General features: G+C 44.5%; 1 protein-coding gene across 1 annotated transcript; it reads left to right on the top strand.

The window, feature by feature from the left end:
- The first annotated feature begins 10,278 nt into the window (after positions 1-10,278).
- On the top strand, positions 10,279-11,718 carry LOC116067812 (tripartite motif-containing protein 60-like). The gene has a single exon (XM_031336856.1). It carries the CDS (start codon positions 10,279-10,281, stop codon positions 11,716-11,718), a length of 1,440 nt encoding a protein of 479 aa, XP_031192716.1.
- Positions 11,719-13,531: the final 1,813 nt, after the last annotated feature.

Here is a 13,531-nt window from a genome sequence, read left to right as displayed (position 1 = left end):
TTTTTTTTTTAAAGATATATTTTTATTTATTTTATGTGTATGAGTACACTGTAGCTGTACAGACGGCCGTGAGCTATCATGTGTGGCTGCTGTTGATCTCAGGACCTCTGCCGGCCCCACTCGTTTCGGCCAGCTCACTTGCTCACTTGGGCCCCACTGGCTCCAGTCCCGCTTGCTCTGGGGTAATTTACTGCAGCTGTCTTCAGACACACCAGAAGATATCCGATCTCATTACGGGTGGTTGTGAGCCACCATGTGGTTGCTGGGATCCGAACTCAGGACCTTCGGAAGAGCAGTCAGTGCTCTTACCCGCTGAACCATCTCGCCAGCCCCCTTCCTTTCTTCTATTTGTTGAGGTATCACTACGTGGACTTGGCTGGCCTTGAATCTACTCCAGATTACCCAGTTTTCTGCAGTGCTGAGGACTGAGTTGGTGGTCTGTTTTATTGACTCTACTGTGGACAAAAGGGAGCTCACGCAGCACTGACACCACCACTTACACCTATTGTAGTATATATACAGTAAACTCTCTGACAGGTAGGAACTCTGCAGTGCCAACTACTCCAGGAGCTAAAGGAGTATGGGAAGTGAGATGCCAGCCCGGTGACAGCAAGCCAAGGAAGGAAGCTGTTGAAGTTGAGCATGGGTGGCACACCCCTGTAATTCCAGTACTCGAGAGGCTGGGGCTACATAGTCTAAAAACTCTTATACCCCTAAAAAACCAAAAAGCTGTTGTGATAATGACCCATGCTATACATGGGGCTTAGCCAGGAGTACACTTGAGCACTAGTGTTCTTACTTCGAATGAGTAAGTTCCCAGATTCAATTCCCAGCATCACAAAATATGTCTCCAAGAGTGGACTTCAAATGCTGAACACCCTGTTTCAGTGTTGAAGGCTCTCTGCTTGATGGTGCAATGGCCATGCCTAAGAAGGCCTTGAGCTAGAGGCCAGTTTGGGCTCCATACGAGAACATGGCTTTATTTTGTTCTTTTACAATAATGTAGTCATGTGTGTGGGTGTATTACCTGAATCTGTGGCTATACACCATGGGTATACAGTGCCCAAGGAGGCCAGAATAGAGCTTTAGATGCCCTGGGAATGGAATGAAGAGCATTTAGAGCTACTTTGTGTGGCTGGTATTTCCCCCCAAATACCAGTGTTCTTGCCAGACCCTGTTCTGTTTTGTTTTGTTTTGTTTGTTTGTTTTAAACCGATCTGGAATGAATGAATGAATAAATAAATGAATAAATAAATAAGTAAATAAATAAATAGATGGATGCCTGGAAATTGGAGGCTGGAGAGATGGCTCCAGGGAACTGATATCCATTCCCAGCACCCCATGGTGGCTCACCACCATCTGAAACTTAAGTCCCAGGGATGCATGTCTTAATTCAACTGAGCATCATGTACAGAGTGAGGCCCCAGAGCCAGGAGTGTCTGTGTTCACTGAATCCCAGTCCTTGGCACAATGGAGAACTATGGAATGTCCCCCACAGCCCAGACTTACGGCATCTCAGAGCTACAGGCTGAGACCAAGACACACCTGCAAGGAATTGCTGATCCACTGGGCATGCCTGAGCCTGGTTTTGTTCTGGTATCCTAGAATAAGATGACATTTCTCTGGGCCAGTTAGACAGATAACACTATCTCAGGCTGGCAGTACTTAGCATCTCTGACTGCAGCCCCTGGCTTTCCAACCCGAAGCCTAGGTGTTAGGTCTCCTTCAAGCCTCAGCTCCAGGCTGAGAACACTGAAGCTCAGCATTCCAGGGTCCCAGTTCACACTTGGGCTCAGGGTTAACTGAAGCTCGGCATTCCAGGGTCCCAGTTCACACCTGGGCTCAAGGTTAACTGAAGCTAGGCATTCCAGTGTCTTAGTTCACACTCAGGCTCAGGGTTAAAAGCCTTGGGAGGAGAGGTTGAGGGAGACCCACACAGCCTCCCTATTGAGTAGTTCTGATGTTCAAGGTTAGACACATGGACGAGGTTGTGGAGAGAGTTTAGACTTAGAGCATCTGCCTGTCATTTGTGAAGCCTTGGATGTCATTCCCAGCATAATCGGTTTGGATCCGTACGTTGTATTTTATATTCAGTAACCACTATTACAGGAAAGACACCCATGTTTGAATTTGTGGAAGCTTACTGAAAGCAAGTCAGTTGTAGAGAGATACCGTCAAGCAGTGTTTCTTAAAGATTCTATGTATTAATTGGAGTGTCCTTGGGTGGCGGTGGGGGGCGGTGGGGGGCAGGTAGCAGGTGATGGGTGTACGTCTACGCAGACAGAGGCCAGAAGAGGGCAGTACTGGGATCCTTGGCTGTTCGTTCTCTTTTCCTCTGAGGCTTGTTCTCTCCCTGAACCTGGAACTTGGATTATGCACCCTCCTGTCTCTGCCCAACTTGGATCCGTGGGCCAGGCATGTGTAGACGGAACACACGGTTTGTTATATATGTTATAGATGTTCAGCTTTGGTCTTCAGCACTGCCCAGAAAGTGCACTTACTTAACCACTGAGCTAGCTCTCCAGCCTGGGCTTTTGTTTTATAGACAGGGTTTCACTATGCAGCCTTGGCTGACCTGGAATTTACCGTGTAGACCAGGCTGGCCTTCAACCCAGGGGATCTACCTGTTTCTGCCTCTGCTTGGTTTAAAGATCTTCTTAAACCTTGAACACCAAGCCTTTTCTTTTTTTTTGAATACAGGAACAAAGGTCTACTCACCCCAGACAGACCAAAATTTTCACCCAAAGTTTGGTGAACCAATGAACACAATTGGAGTTACATACAGGCATGTAGGTAAGGGTATGCCTATTGGAACACCCACAAATAATAGATCAAGAAAATTTCAACTGTCCAGCAATCCTTTAGCCTCTTATAATCCTTTTCATGACCAAAGGTTAAAGGGATCCAATCTTGTGCAGGTCTTCTGAGAGTAATTGTAGCTGCTGAATATTTGTGTAATCTATAGCCAAGCCCAACACTGAATTTCTGATACTCCTGCCTCAAACCTCCCAAGTTCTGGGACTACAGGCAGGTACTACAAACAGGGACTTTCAAACACAGGTTATACATATTTCAGTAAATTCAGCTTTCCAATCAGATAAAAATACTATTCTAGTCTGTTTCTACATTTTAAATCTGGTCCCCTCCATTTTATTTTGGGGTAGCTTAATATATGTCACAGGTTGCCCCTTGTCATCTTGTTCCAGAACCACTCTATTCAGTATTATGAAAATAACAGTTCTCTCCTACAGCCGTGTAGAGTTTAAGTTGCTGAGACTGGCCTGGAGCAAACCACTTCACTGTACCCTGAGTGGCTCTCCTATGGCCCTGAGTATCAGGACTTTGCTGTCAGGCACAGAATCAGCAGAAGGGAACTAGTGAGCACATGCTTTTAAAAATTGACATAGTTGTGGCTGGAGAGATAGCTCAGTGGTTAAGAGCACTGACTGCTCTTCTAGAAGTCCTGAGTTCAATTCCCAGCAACCATATGGTGGCTCACCATCTTAATGGGATCTGATGCCCTATTCTGGTGTGTCTGAAGACAGCTATAGTGTACTCATCATATATATTAAATAAATTAAAAAAATCTATATCTATCTATCTCTAAATATATACATATAGAGAGAGAGAGAGAAAGAGAGAGACAGAGAGAGAAAGAGAGCAGAGAGACATAGCCAGGGGTGTAGCACACAGCATTAATCACAATATTCAGTACTCGAGAGGCAGAACCATGGGAGGATCCCTAGGATCCAGGCTGTCCAAAGCTACATAGACCTTGTGTTGAGAGAGAGAGAGAGACAGAGGAGAGACCAAAGTAGTTAAAGGCATACCTCTACTACAGAGTGAGATTGAGTTCAAGGCCAGCCTGGGTGACTTGGGGGAGAACCTGGCTAGTAGCAGATTGCGGGTGTTGATCAGTGAAGAGAGCTGGACTAGCAGGAGTAAGGTGCTAGGAGGGGAACAAGAGAAGGAAGCAGAGGAGAAGGGGAGGGAAGGAGAGAGGGGGAAAAGAAAAAAGACTCCAGATAACCTGGAAGAAAACCACTTCCAGAGGGAGGATTATTGAGAGACAAGTAAGCTTTCTCACACAAGGACAGGTACCAAAAGCTGGGCATGATGGTGCCTGTCTGCAACCATAGCACTTGAGAGGCAGGGGTTGGGCTGGAGAGATGGCTCAGCCGTTAAAGGCTAGGCTCACAACCAAAAATATAAGAGAGGCAGGGGCAGGCAGGAGGATCCCTGTAAGTTCAAGATCTGGGCTACACAGGGATTTTCAGGTCACTTTAGTCTACAGTGTAAGACACTGTGCCACACAAACAACCCGCCCTGGAGGTCAGAGAATGCTTGTGTGCCAGAGAAGACCTGGGAAGCTGGTCTCCAGCCCCCACAGCTACAGAGATCCCCCAAACACTGAGGCTGCAAGAGACCAGTGAGCCTTACACCAGAGCCACAGGACTCTGAGACATCACTTTTCAACTCACTGTGCCAGCAATGCATCCAACAGGTATTCTCTTATCTTACATTTCCTACTGTTTACCACATCTTGTATATACATCTCATGGTGGCTTTCCTTTGGTGTATTGTTCAGATACATTTTAGGTCTGTTTCTCTTTCTTCATCTAATTCATGGTAAAGTGTCCTTTACCTTCAGTCGAATCTCATATAGCGCCCCCCCCCCATATACTGTCCTCCCATATTCCTGTCTTTTCCCTTTCATCCTTTCTATTCCCCCTTGATTTAGTTATAACCTATAAAGTCACAGGACGCTGTGTGTGACTTTAACAATCTTTGGGTTTTTCTTTGTTTTGTTTTTTGTTTTTTGTTTTTTCAAGACAGGCTTTCTCTGTATAGCCCTGGCTGTCCTGGAACTCACTCTGTAGACCAGGCTGGCCTTGAACTCAGAAATCCGCCTGCCTCTGCCTCCCAAGTGCTGGGATTAAAGGCATGCGCCACCACCCGGCAACTTTAACAATCTTTAAAATCTACAGCCACTAACCCTGTCTCAGTGTTCCCTGCTATGTTACTCACATTTGGCAATTTCTTTCATTTTCTTCAGAGTCGATTTTTTTTTAAATCTAATACTTAATCTGTATTCTTCCTCATCCTATATCCTTCCTATGTCAATCCCAGAGATCCAAAGAGAAAGACTCAAATCATCATGGCCAAGTTAATTAAAGCAAGCAATTGGTTAAAGCAAGCTTTTTTGTATTCCTGTACACAGCTGTCTCTCTCTAAAAGTGGGGTTCCAGAGGTCAGCATTGGATGTGAGGAACACAGGGGTAGGAGGTGACAAATGGGGGACTATGAAGGGAAAAATAGGAGGAGTTAAAGTAGCAGAACATAGCATAATAAGTTAGTCATAAAGACCTCCTGAGACAAAGACATTGCAAGGTGGTCATAACAAGGTCATATCAAGACAGACTCAACAACCTTTTGAAACAAAGGTAGGGTTGCCAAATGTTTTTGAGATAAAGGCATGGTCGCCATTTCCTGAAACAAGCAGTACAGAATCATTTGTAGTTAAGGTTACAGGTGAGGGGCATAGACCAATCTTTGAGAAACAGAGGTTTAATCATAAACAGGAACGAACCTATTTTGTTGTTAGCATAAGATGGTTTTTAAGCCTAAGATGGAGTCAGACTGGCTCTTTATCTACTCTTAATCTTATTAACTAAACTCTGAGTACACTCTATGCTTGCTTGTCTACTCTCCAACAGTGTTAGAAGTCTAAGGGGCTACTGTTATTAGTTAGCTAGGGAGACAATTCCATAATGGTAATACCAAACATCTATAGCTGCTCTCCTCGTTAAGGTTCTACTCAAGGAATAATCATGAGCTTACCCCCAGGCACTGGAGCTTCTGGTCTGAGTAACTATTTTCTCTACTACCCATTCAACACCACCACGGATCCATGTCTTGCCTGAACACTGAAAATATTACGACTGAAAGCATAAACACAAGCTCTCACACCTGAGTCACTCTCTTTGTTATTATTTTTGGGATAGTGTCTTGCCGTGTGACTCCAGCTGGTCTTGATCTCCGATATGTAGCTGAAGCAAATCTTGAACTCATGGAGATCCACCTGTCTCTGCCTCAGGAGTGATGGGATTTAGGGTGTGCGGGCACACCCACTCCAGCCACTAACATTTCATATGAGCTTCGTGTGTACCTTGGATTGGAGTATTGGTGAGAGGTCCTGGAATCACTTCTTGCAGATCCTTTCATATCATTATATATGGTTCTCCCAACCAGAAGTGTCTTCTCAAATCTTTGGGTAAGATGGAATGCTTACTTCCGTAACTGGCACCAAGCTGAAATAACTCTCCTGGTTTTTACCACTGCTATGTAATATTGTTCATGTCTCTTTGCAAACTCCTGCTCATTTTGAAACTTTAATTTCCCTTCAAAATACCCAATCTCAGAGCTCAGTGCCATGAAACACACTTATAATCTCAACCAAGAGGGTTTTGAGTTCAAGACCAACCTAGGCAATATAGAGAGACCCTAACTCAAAAACAAATGAGAAAAGGTGCTTAGATAACCCCCCTGCAAACCACCCCCTGCCCTGTCACCAGAACTGGAATGGAGCCCAGCTCTTTGTCTTACTGTCCTTTTAAAAGTATTTCTTATTAAATTAACTTACCTGCCTGTGTCTGTAAGTCAGGGCTACATCCTGCTTGTGGAGGTCATAAGACAGCTTATACTGTTTCCACTACCTGGGCCCCAGGGATCCAATTCATATCAAGTTTGGCAGGCAGCACCTTACCCATTGAACTATCTTGCTTTGTCTTTATTGCCTTTTTTTTTTTCAAGATTTTTTTTTTTTTTCAGTTATGAGGAGGCCACAAAAGGGTGTTGGATCCCCAGGAACTAGAATTACAGGCAGTTGTGAGCCACCTATGTGGGTTCCAGGAACCAAACCTGTGTGCTCTGCAAGAGTACTAAGTGTTCTTAACCATTGAACTCTCCATCCTGCTCCTGTGTTTGGATTTTTATTTTATTTTATTGTGTGCACCTGTGTGCAGTGGATGTGCCTGTGGACACGCAAATGTGGTGGCTCACATGGGATCAGAGGACAGCCAAGATGATTATAGGTCGCCATGTTGGTGCGTGAGCTACCGACTTCTTTCAAGGCCAGTCCAGACTGTCTAACTCAAAAACGTCATTATTGTATTTGTGCGAGATGTGTGTGTTGGCGGGTGCATACCATGATGCTTGCAGAGGTCAAAAGACAAATATTTTTTGGAGTTGTTAATTCGAACAAGGACCTCATCATCATCAAAGCAGCTGCCAATCTTCATCCAGGCCCATCCGGTATGCGCAGGTCCTTTGTCCTCCCACTTCCAGATACTCGGTCAGCAACTGAGAGGTCTGTGTGTTCTGTGCTGGGCTCAGCCTTTCGGTAGGGTTGCTTGCGTGCCTTCCACAGGTAAAATATGGTTGTTGTTGGTGGTGGGTGCCTAGAAAGGGCTGATGGGAGCAAACTAAGTGCAGAAATCGTCTGGGCACAGATTTTGTGCTTTCTGTTCTCTTTAGACTCTGAGGTGGCTTTTAAGGGGAGCGGGAGACCGGAATCAAGTTGAGCATGATGGGGCACGCCTTTAATCCCACCACTAGGAAGGCTGAGGCAGGAGGATCTCTGGGAGCTGGAGGCCAGCCTGGTCTACATCTTGAGACCTGCTCTCAACATTAATTATAAATTAATTAATTAATTAAGACAGGATTTGAATTTGTGGATCTGCATGCAGGCCAACAGGTCAGATTCCAGCTACTCCGGAGGCTCAGGCAGGAAGATCCAAGTTTAAAGCCTGTCTTAATTATTCATAATGAATTCAAGGCCAGCTTGTACAAAATCTAACTAAATCACTTTGTTATTGTGTCCATGTGAGATGTGTGGGGATGCTTGTTTGTATCCTGGTTCTTGTGGAGGGTCAAAAGACAGCCCCGTGGTGGAGTTTCTCCTCACAGCTTTTAAGTGGGTCTTGGGGATTGAATTCAGGTGGTCCTCTGTATCCGGGAGCTGCAAACACACTTACTCCCTGAGCCATCTGGTTGGCCCAGCCTATTCAGTTTAATGCATCCTTTCTTGTTGGTTAGTTGGTTTTGTTTTTGAGACTGTGTTCCACTTAGTAACTTGGCTGGCCTGGAACTCACGAGAATCTTCCCATTCCTGCCTGTTAGAGTGCAGGGATTGAAGGGATGGCTGTTAAAAACACTGGGCTATAAAAAGAATTTCCACCATGAACTTGACACTCTGGTATTCTTAACCAAAAGTGGCCACAAGTATAAAGTCAGAACGGTGTGAATGGTGTGCTCAAGTGGGTGGTTGATGATAACTCTTTATCTTAGAGTTGTGAGAAGTTATTTCAAGGTTGAAATCTGCAAGGTGTTTGGAAAGGAAAGCTGATGATCCCTTTGAACTCGGCAAGGATCCTGCCTCAGTTTCCTTCCCCACTGCTGAGGTTGCAAGTGTGCTCCACATGCCCGTCCCCCACCTTGTACTTCAGCCTGTGTGCTCCACACTCCCCAGCCCTCCCTTAGTCAGCCCTGTGTGCTCCACACTCCCCACCCATCTCTTACAGTCAGCCCTGTGTGCTCTACACTCCCCCCACACACACACACTTCTAATTTACAGACAACTTGCAGATCATTGGTCTCATTTAATGCACCCAACTTCCTGAATAGAGACTCAAGCCCACAGAGATTCAGTTCATCAGAACTATGTAGCCATTTTGATGGTAGTGTGGAGCAGAACACTCTTAATTAGAGCCCACTCTCTAGTTGTATCTGTTTATGTCATCATAGTATAAAATGTTACTTTCTGTGTGAAATCCTCTTGAGATGTATTTAGGATTCTGGAAACTCCAACCAATGGAATACAGCAATAGTGTATGTAGCATTTCAATATTAAGGTTTCTTGGTTGTTGTAGTTTTGTTTTGTTTTTCTTTATTTCTTTTGGTTTTTCGAGATTTCTTTTGGTTTTTCTCTTTGTAACAGCCTTGGTTGTTCTAGAACTTGCTCTGTAGACCAGGATGGCTTCACACACACACAGGCATCTAGATGCCTCTGTCTCCCAAGTACTGGGCTTAAAGGTGTCAGCCACTACTGCCACCACCTGGCTCAGTATTAGTTTTGAAGATTGTACAGTAATATGTAAGTATACAAAAGGACAATGAGGCAGTATTTCAGTATCATCTATGTCAGCTAGTATTTCAACCTGTAAATCCATCTATCTATCTATCTATCTTTGGAAAATTCGTCATGTAACTCAAGCTGGCCTCAAATTCCCTATGTAGTCTAGAATGATCATAAACTTTGGAAGGCTTTGGGTTGGTTGGTAGTGTACTGTGTTGTATTTTGTTTTGCTTGGAGACAAATTCTCTCAGTGTAGCCCAGGCTGGCTCCTACCTTGCCATCCCCTTGTCTTAGCCTCCCAAGTGCCGGGATTATAGGTGTTACCCAGTGTATTCTATACGGGATCAAATCCAGAGCTTGGTGTATGCTAAGCAAACACTAACTTACTGAGCTGCAACCCTGGCCTTGATTTTTTTTAGTAGATTTTTTGTTTATATGGGACAAGAAGGAAAGATGAAATCAGGAAGAAAGTAAAGCGACCAAGAGCATGGGTGTAGTTTTCTCTAAGACAGTCACTTTGTTATTTTTTAATTGATATTGTTTGTTTATATACATGTACATTTGTGATGTGTTTGGGCATTCAAACCACAAGTGTGCATTTGAGTTTAGAGGATACCTTTATGGAGTTGGTTGTCTCCTCATACTTTTACCTTATTTTGAAGTAGTGTTTTGGCTTTTGTATGTGTGTTTATGGACTCAGAGCCTACATGTGGCTGCCAGAGAACAACTTAGAGATTTGTTCCTTCTTTCCATCATGTGGCTCTGTGGAAAGAACTCAGGTCACCATGGTTGGCCTCAAGCACCTTCACCCCTTGCGCCATCTTGCTACTCTGACTACAATGACTTGACCTGTACTAATGTTCAGTTTCCTACATGTAGACAGACAGACACACACACACATAATTAAAAATTATAAAAATAGATTGAAAAAGAATTTTTTTCTCATCCTCAGGAATCCTAGGTCCATTACATCGATGTCTGCTTTCTAAACCAAGCTCATGACCTAACTTGTGAGACAAGCTGTGAATTCTGCTCATTGTCTGAGATAAGTTAAGATACTTTGGTTGGATGTCAGTGAATGCCATCAGAGTACCAGACCAATGACACCTACAAGGACTTGGAAGGACACAACTCTCCGGCCAATGGACTCCACAGCCCTAAAAAACTTGCAGGACAATTGTACCTGTCTCATTTGCTCAGATTTCATGGAAGACCCAGTGACCAATGGGTGTGGTCACAACTTCTGTCATGCCTGCCTCTGTCTGCTCTGGAATGATCTAAAAGACACTTTTTGCCCTGTCTGTCAGACTCACTTGCCACAGAGAAGCTTAAGCAGGAACCATCAGTTCCGAAACATGATTGAAATCATTAGGCTCCTGCCGAAGAGACAGAGGAAGAGGAAGAGGCAGGAAGAACACACAGTGTGTCAGAAACATGATCAGCCTCTGGTCTTGTTTTGCGTGAAGGATCGGGATGTCTTATGTACCAAGTGTAGTCTCTCTGTCGAACACCAGGGCCATTACACCTGCTCCATTAAGAAAGCTGGTTCTTATCACCAGAAAGTTCTAAAGATGTCCATTGAAAGTGTTAAGTGGGGAGTGAAGGAAGCTGAAGAAAAGTTAGCTCTGCAGCACAGAAGAGTTCTTGGACTGAGAAAGAAGACGGAATATCAAAAGAAAAAAATAAGTTATGAATTTGCCCAAATCAAACTATTCCTGCAAACTGAGTATGAGGCATGTCTAAATGAGATAAATATCAATGAGCTGGTGAGTTTCTCAGAACTGAATGGATATCTTGAGACCCTGTCAGACCATGTTTCCACAGCAAAAGATCTGTTGAAGGAAGTGGAGGGCATACATGAAGCGTCAGATGTCATACTCCTGACAAGCACTCTGACAGCCTACCACAGGTTGCAAAACCTTAAATACCCCAAACCGTGGTCATTCAGGACAGAGCAATATGGCCTCAGTCTCCCACCACAGTATTCTGGCTTGAACAGAATCATCAAGAAATTTCAAACAGATGTGACTTTTGATCGTAACACAGCACACCCTCAGCTTGTTATTTCTGAGGACAGAAAATCTGTGTTTTATAAAGAAGCAAGGCAATGTGTGGGTGCTAGCCCTCAGTCATTTCACCCCTGGCCCGCTCTCCTGGGATGTAAAGGATTCTATTCTGGTCGACAGTACTGGGAAGTCAAAGTGGGAGACAAGCCCAGATGGGCATTGGGTGTGTGTCAAGCCCGTTTTTCTGGGGACTGGAGCAACTGGCCCTCAGGCTTCTGGGCAATTGGGCGGCACACTGAGAATGGCTATGTCACCTATGGACCTATGAGAACTGAGTTTCTGCCAGTGGTGCAACCCAGCAAGATCGGCATATTTTTGGATTATGAATTGGGGGAGCTGTCCTTCTATAATATGAATGACAGGTCTCTTCTCTACACTTTCAGGAATTCTTTTCCTGGCACCCTTTGGCCTTATTTCTATACAGGTACAGATTCTGAAGCTCTTGAAATCTTAACCCACCCCACACCAGACACAGGGTCTTACCAAGTTCTAGGCCAATTTAGCCAGCACATTTAAGCTAGGAATTAAGCAAACAAACAAACAAAATCCACCACCCATAAGTCTTCTAAATTTAACCACTGGAAACCAGACTGTGTTTTTAACAATCATTCTCAGTGACTCTGAGAACATGATCGCTGCCACAAGTGTGACACATGCCTGTCTGCCTTTCCCATCCAAGCACCCCAGAGACTTAGGTACCAAGAGTAAGGCAGTCTAGCCAATATGATATCCTGGGATGACAGCTGAGGTTGTCCTCTAGCCTCTGCCTGCATGTACATACAAGTTCACATCCCCTCATGCTACACACACACACACACACACACACACACACACACACACACACACACACACAATGCATGTCAGAAAACAGAATATTGGGGGAAGAGGCACTGAACTGACAGTGATTTAAGGGAGAGCTGCTGCTGCCCCGTTTTAGGAGACAAACTGAAGATGAACTTGACCTGTGTGAATGGACATTTCATTCATTGAAATAACCACTGTATGTTAAGATAGGAGCCGCATGTACCATGTGAAGGATTAGTAACTGAGAAGGTGGGTTAGAACAGCCAATAGGAGCTAAGTTGTAGTCACAGGTAGAATGCATGACTGTCTTATGCCCTGGGTCCAATCCTCAGTCCTAGGTTGGGAAATCAAGCACAAGGTTGAATTTTATTGGGCTAGGTGGCATTCCAGCCCTCAGGACATTTTATGCCTAACAACAGACCCCACCTCACACAAGGAAGAAAGCGAGGACCAATCCCCTAGGCTGTCCTCTACCCTGAGCATGTGCCTCGTAGCATGTCATGTCCATCCTCATGCACAAGAACACACAATCCTATATGTACACCAACAATTTAAAAATGAGAAAAGTGAGGTCTCTAGAACTCTACTTCAGATGATCCTATCTTGAAAAAAGAGGAAGGAAAAACATCAGACAACTAACTCATTTGGTAACTACTGTGAAGCTGGCAGGCCCTTGTCTGGTCTAGTACAGACCCAGAGCTTCACAGTCAGACTAGAGTGGCTAGCGAATGAGTCCCAGGTATTCTGGCTCCCACTTCCCAGTGTTGGGAAGACAGATGCATGCCTCAATACCTGGGATTTTTATGTGTGTTTGGGGATTGAGTTCTGGGTTCTTATGCTTTCAAGGCAAGCTCTTTAACAACTGAGACATCTCTTAGACATTTTATCTCTTAGTCTGTGCAGTGGTGCCAGCCTTAATCCCAATGCTTCCGAAGCTGAGCTGGGAGGACTGTGGGTTACAGAACCATCTGGACTCTATAGCAACATCCTAAAAAATACAATACATACAATGAAATAAAAGCCTGTGTTCCCAGCACTCAAAGAGGTAGATCCAATGTTGAAGATTCTCCTCAGACACGCAGCCAGTTCCAGGCCAGTCTAGGCTATGAGAGACCCAGGCTCAAAAATTAAAATAAAACAAACAAAACAAAAAACCAAACCAACCAAACAAAAAACAAAGCTTACTTGTAGTTGCTGGGATAAATATTTTGATCCTACAGTTGGTGGCTGAAGTATGGCAAAAAGTGCTGGTAATTCCTATTCCTTTAGAATGTTGGTGGTGGCCGTCCATGATAAATTAGCTACTCAAATGGATCCTTCATATTTCTGGATATATGTAAGACTTTGGTGGGAGAAACGAACTTATTAAAAAAGACCAACATGCCGGGTGTGGTGGCGCACACCTTTAATCCCAGTACCAGGGAGGCAGAGGCAGGTGGATTTCTGTGTCAGAGGCCAGTCCCGTCTACAGAGAGAGGTCCGGGCTGGCCAGAGACACAGTGAGACCCTGTCTCAAAAACTAAAA

The sequence above is a fragment of the Mastomys coucha genome, unplaced genomic scaffold (assembly GCF_008632895.1).
Source record: "Mastomys coucha isolate ucsf_1 unplaced genomic scaffold, UCSF_Mcou_1 pScaffold22, whole genome shotgun sequence".
In the NCBI taxonomy this organism is placed as follows: domain Eukaryota; kingdom Metazoa; phylum Chordata; class Mammalia; order Rodentia; family Muridae; genus Mastomys; species Mastomys coucha.
The sequence above is the reverse complement of the archived record's forward strand: the minus strand, read 5'-3'. Positions and strand labels throughout refer to the sequence as shown.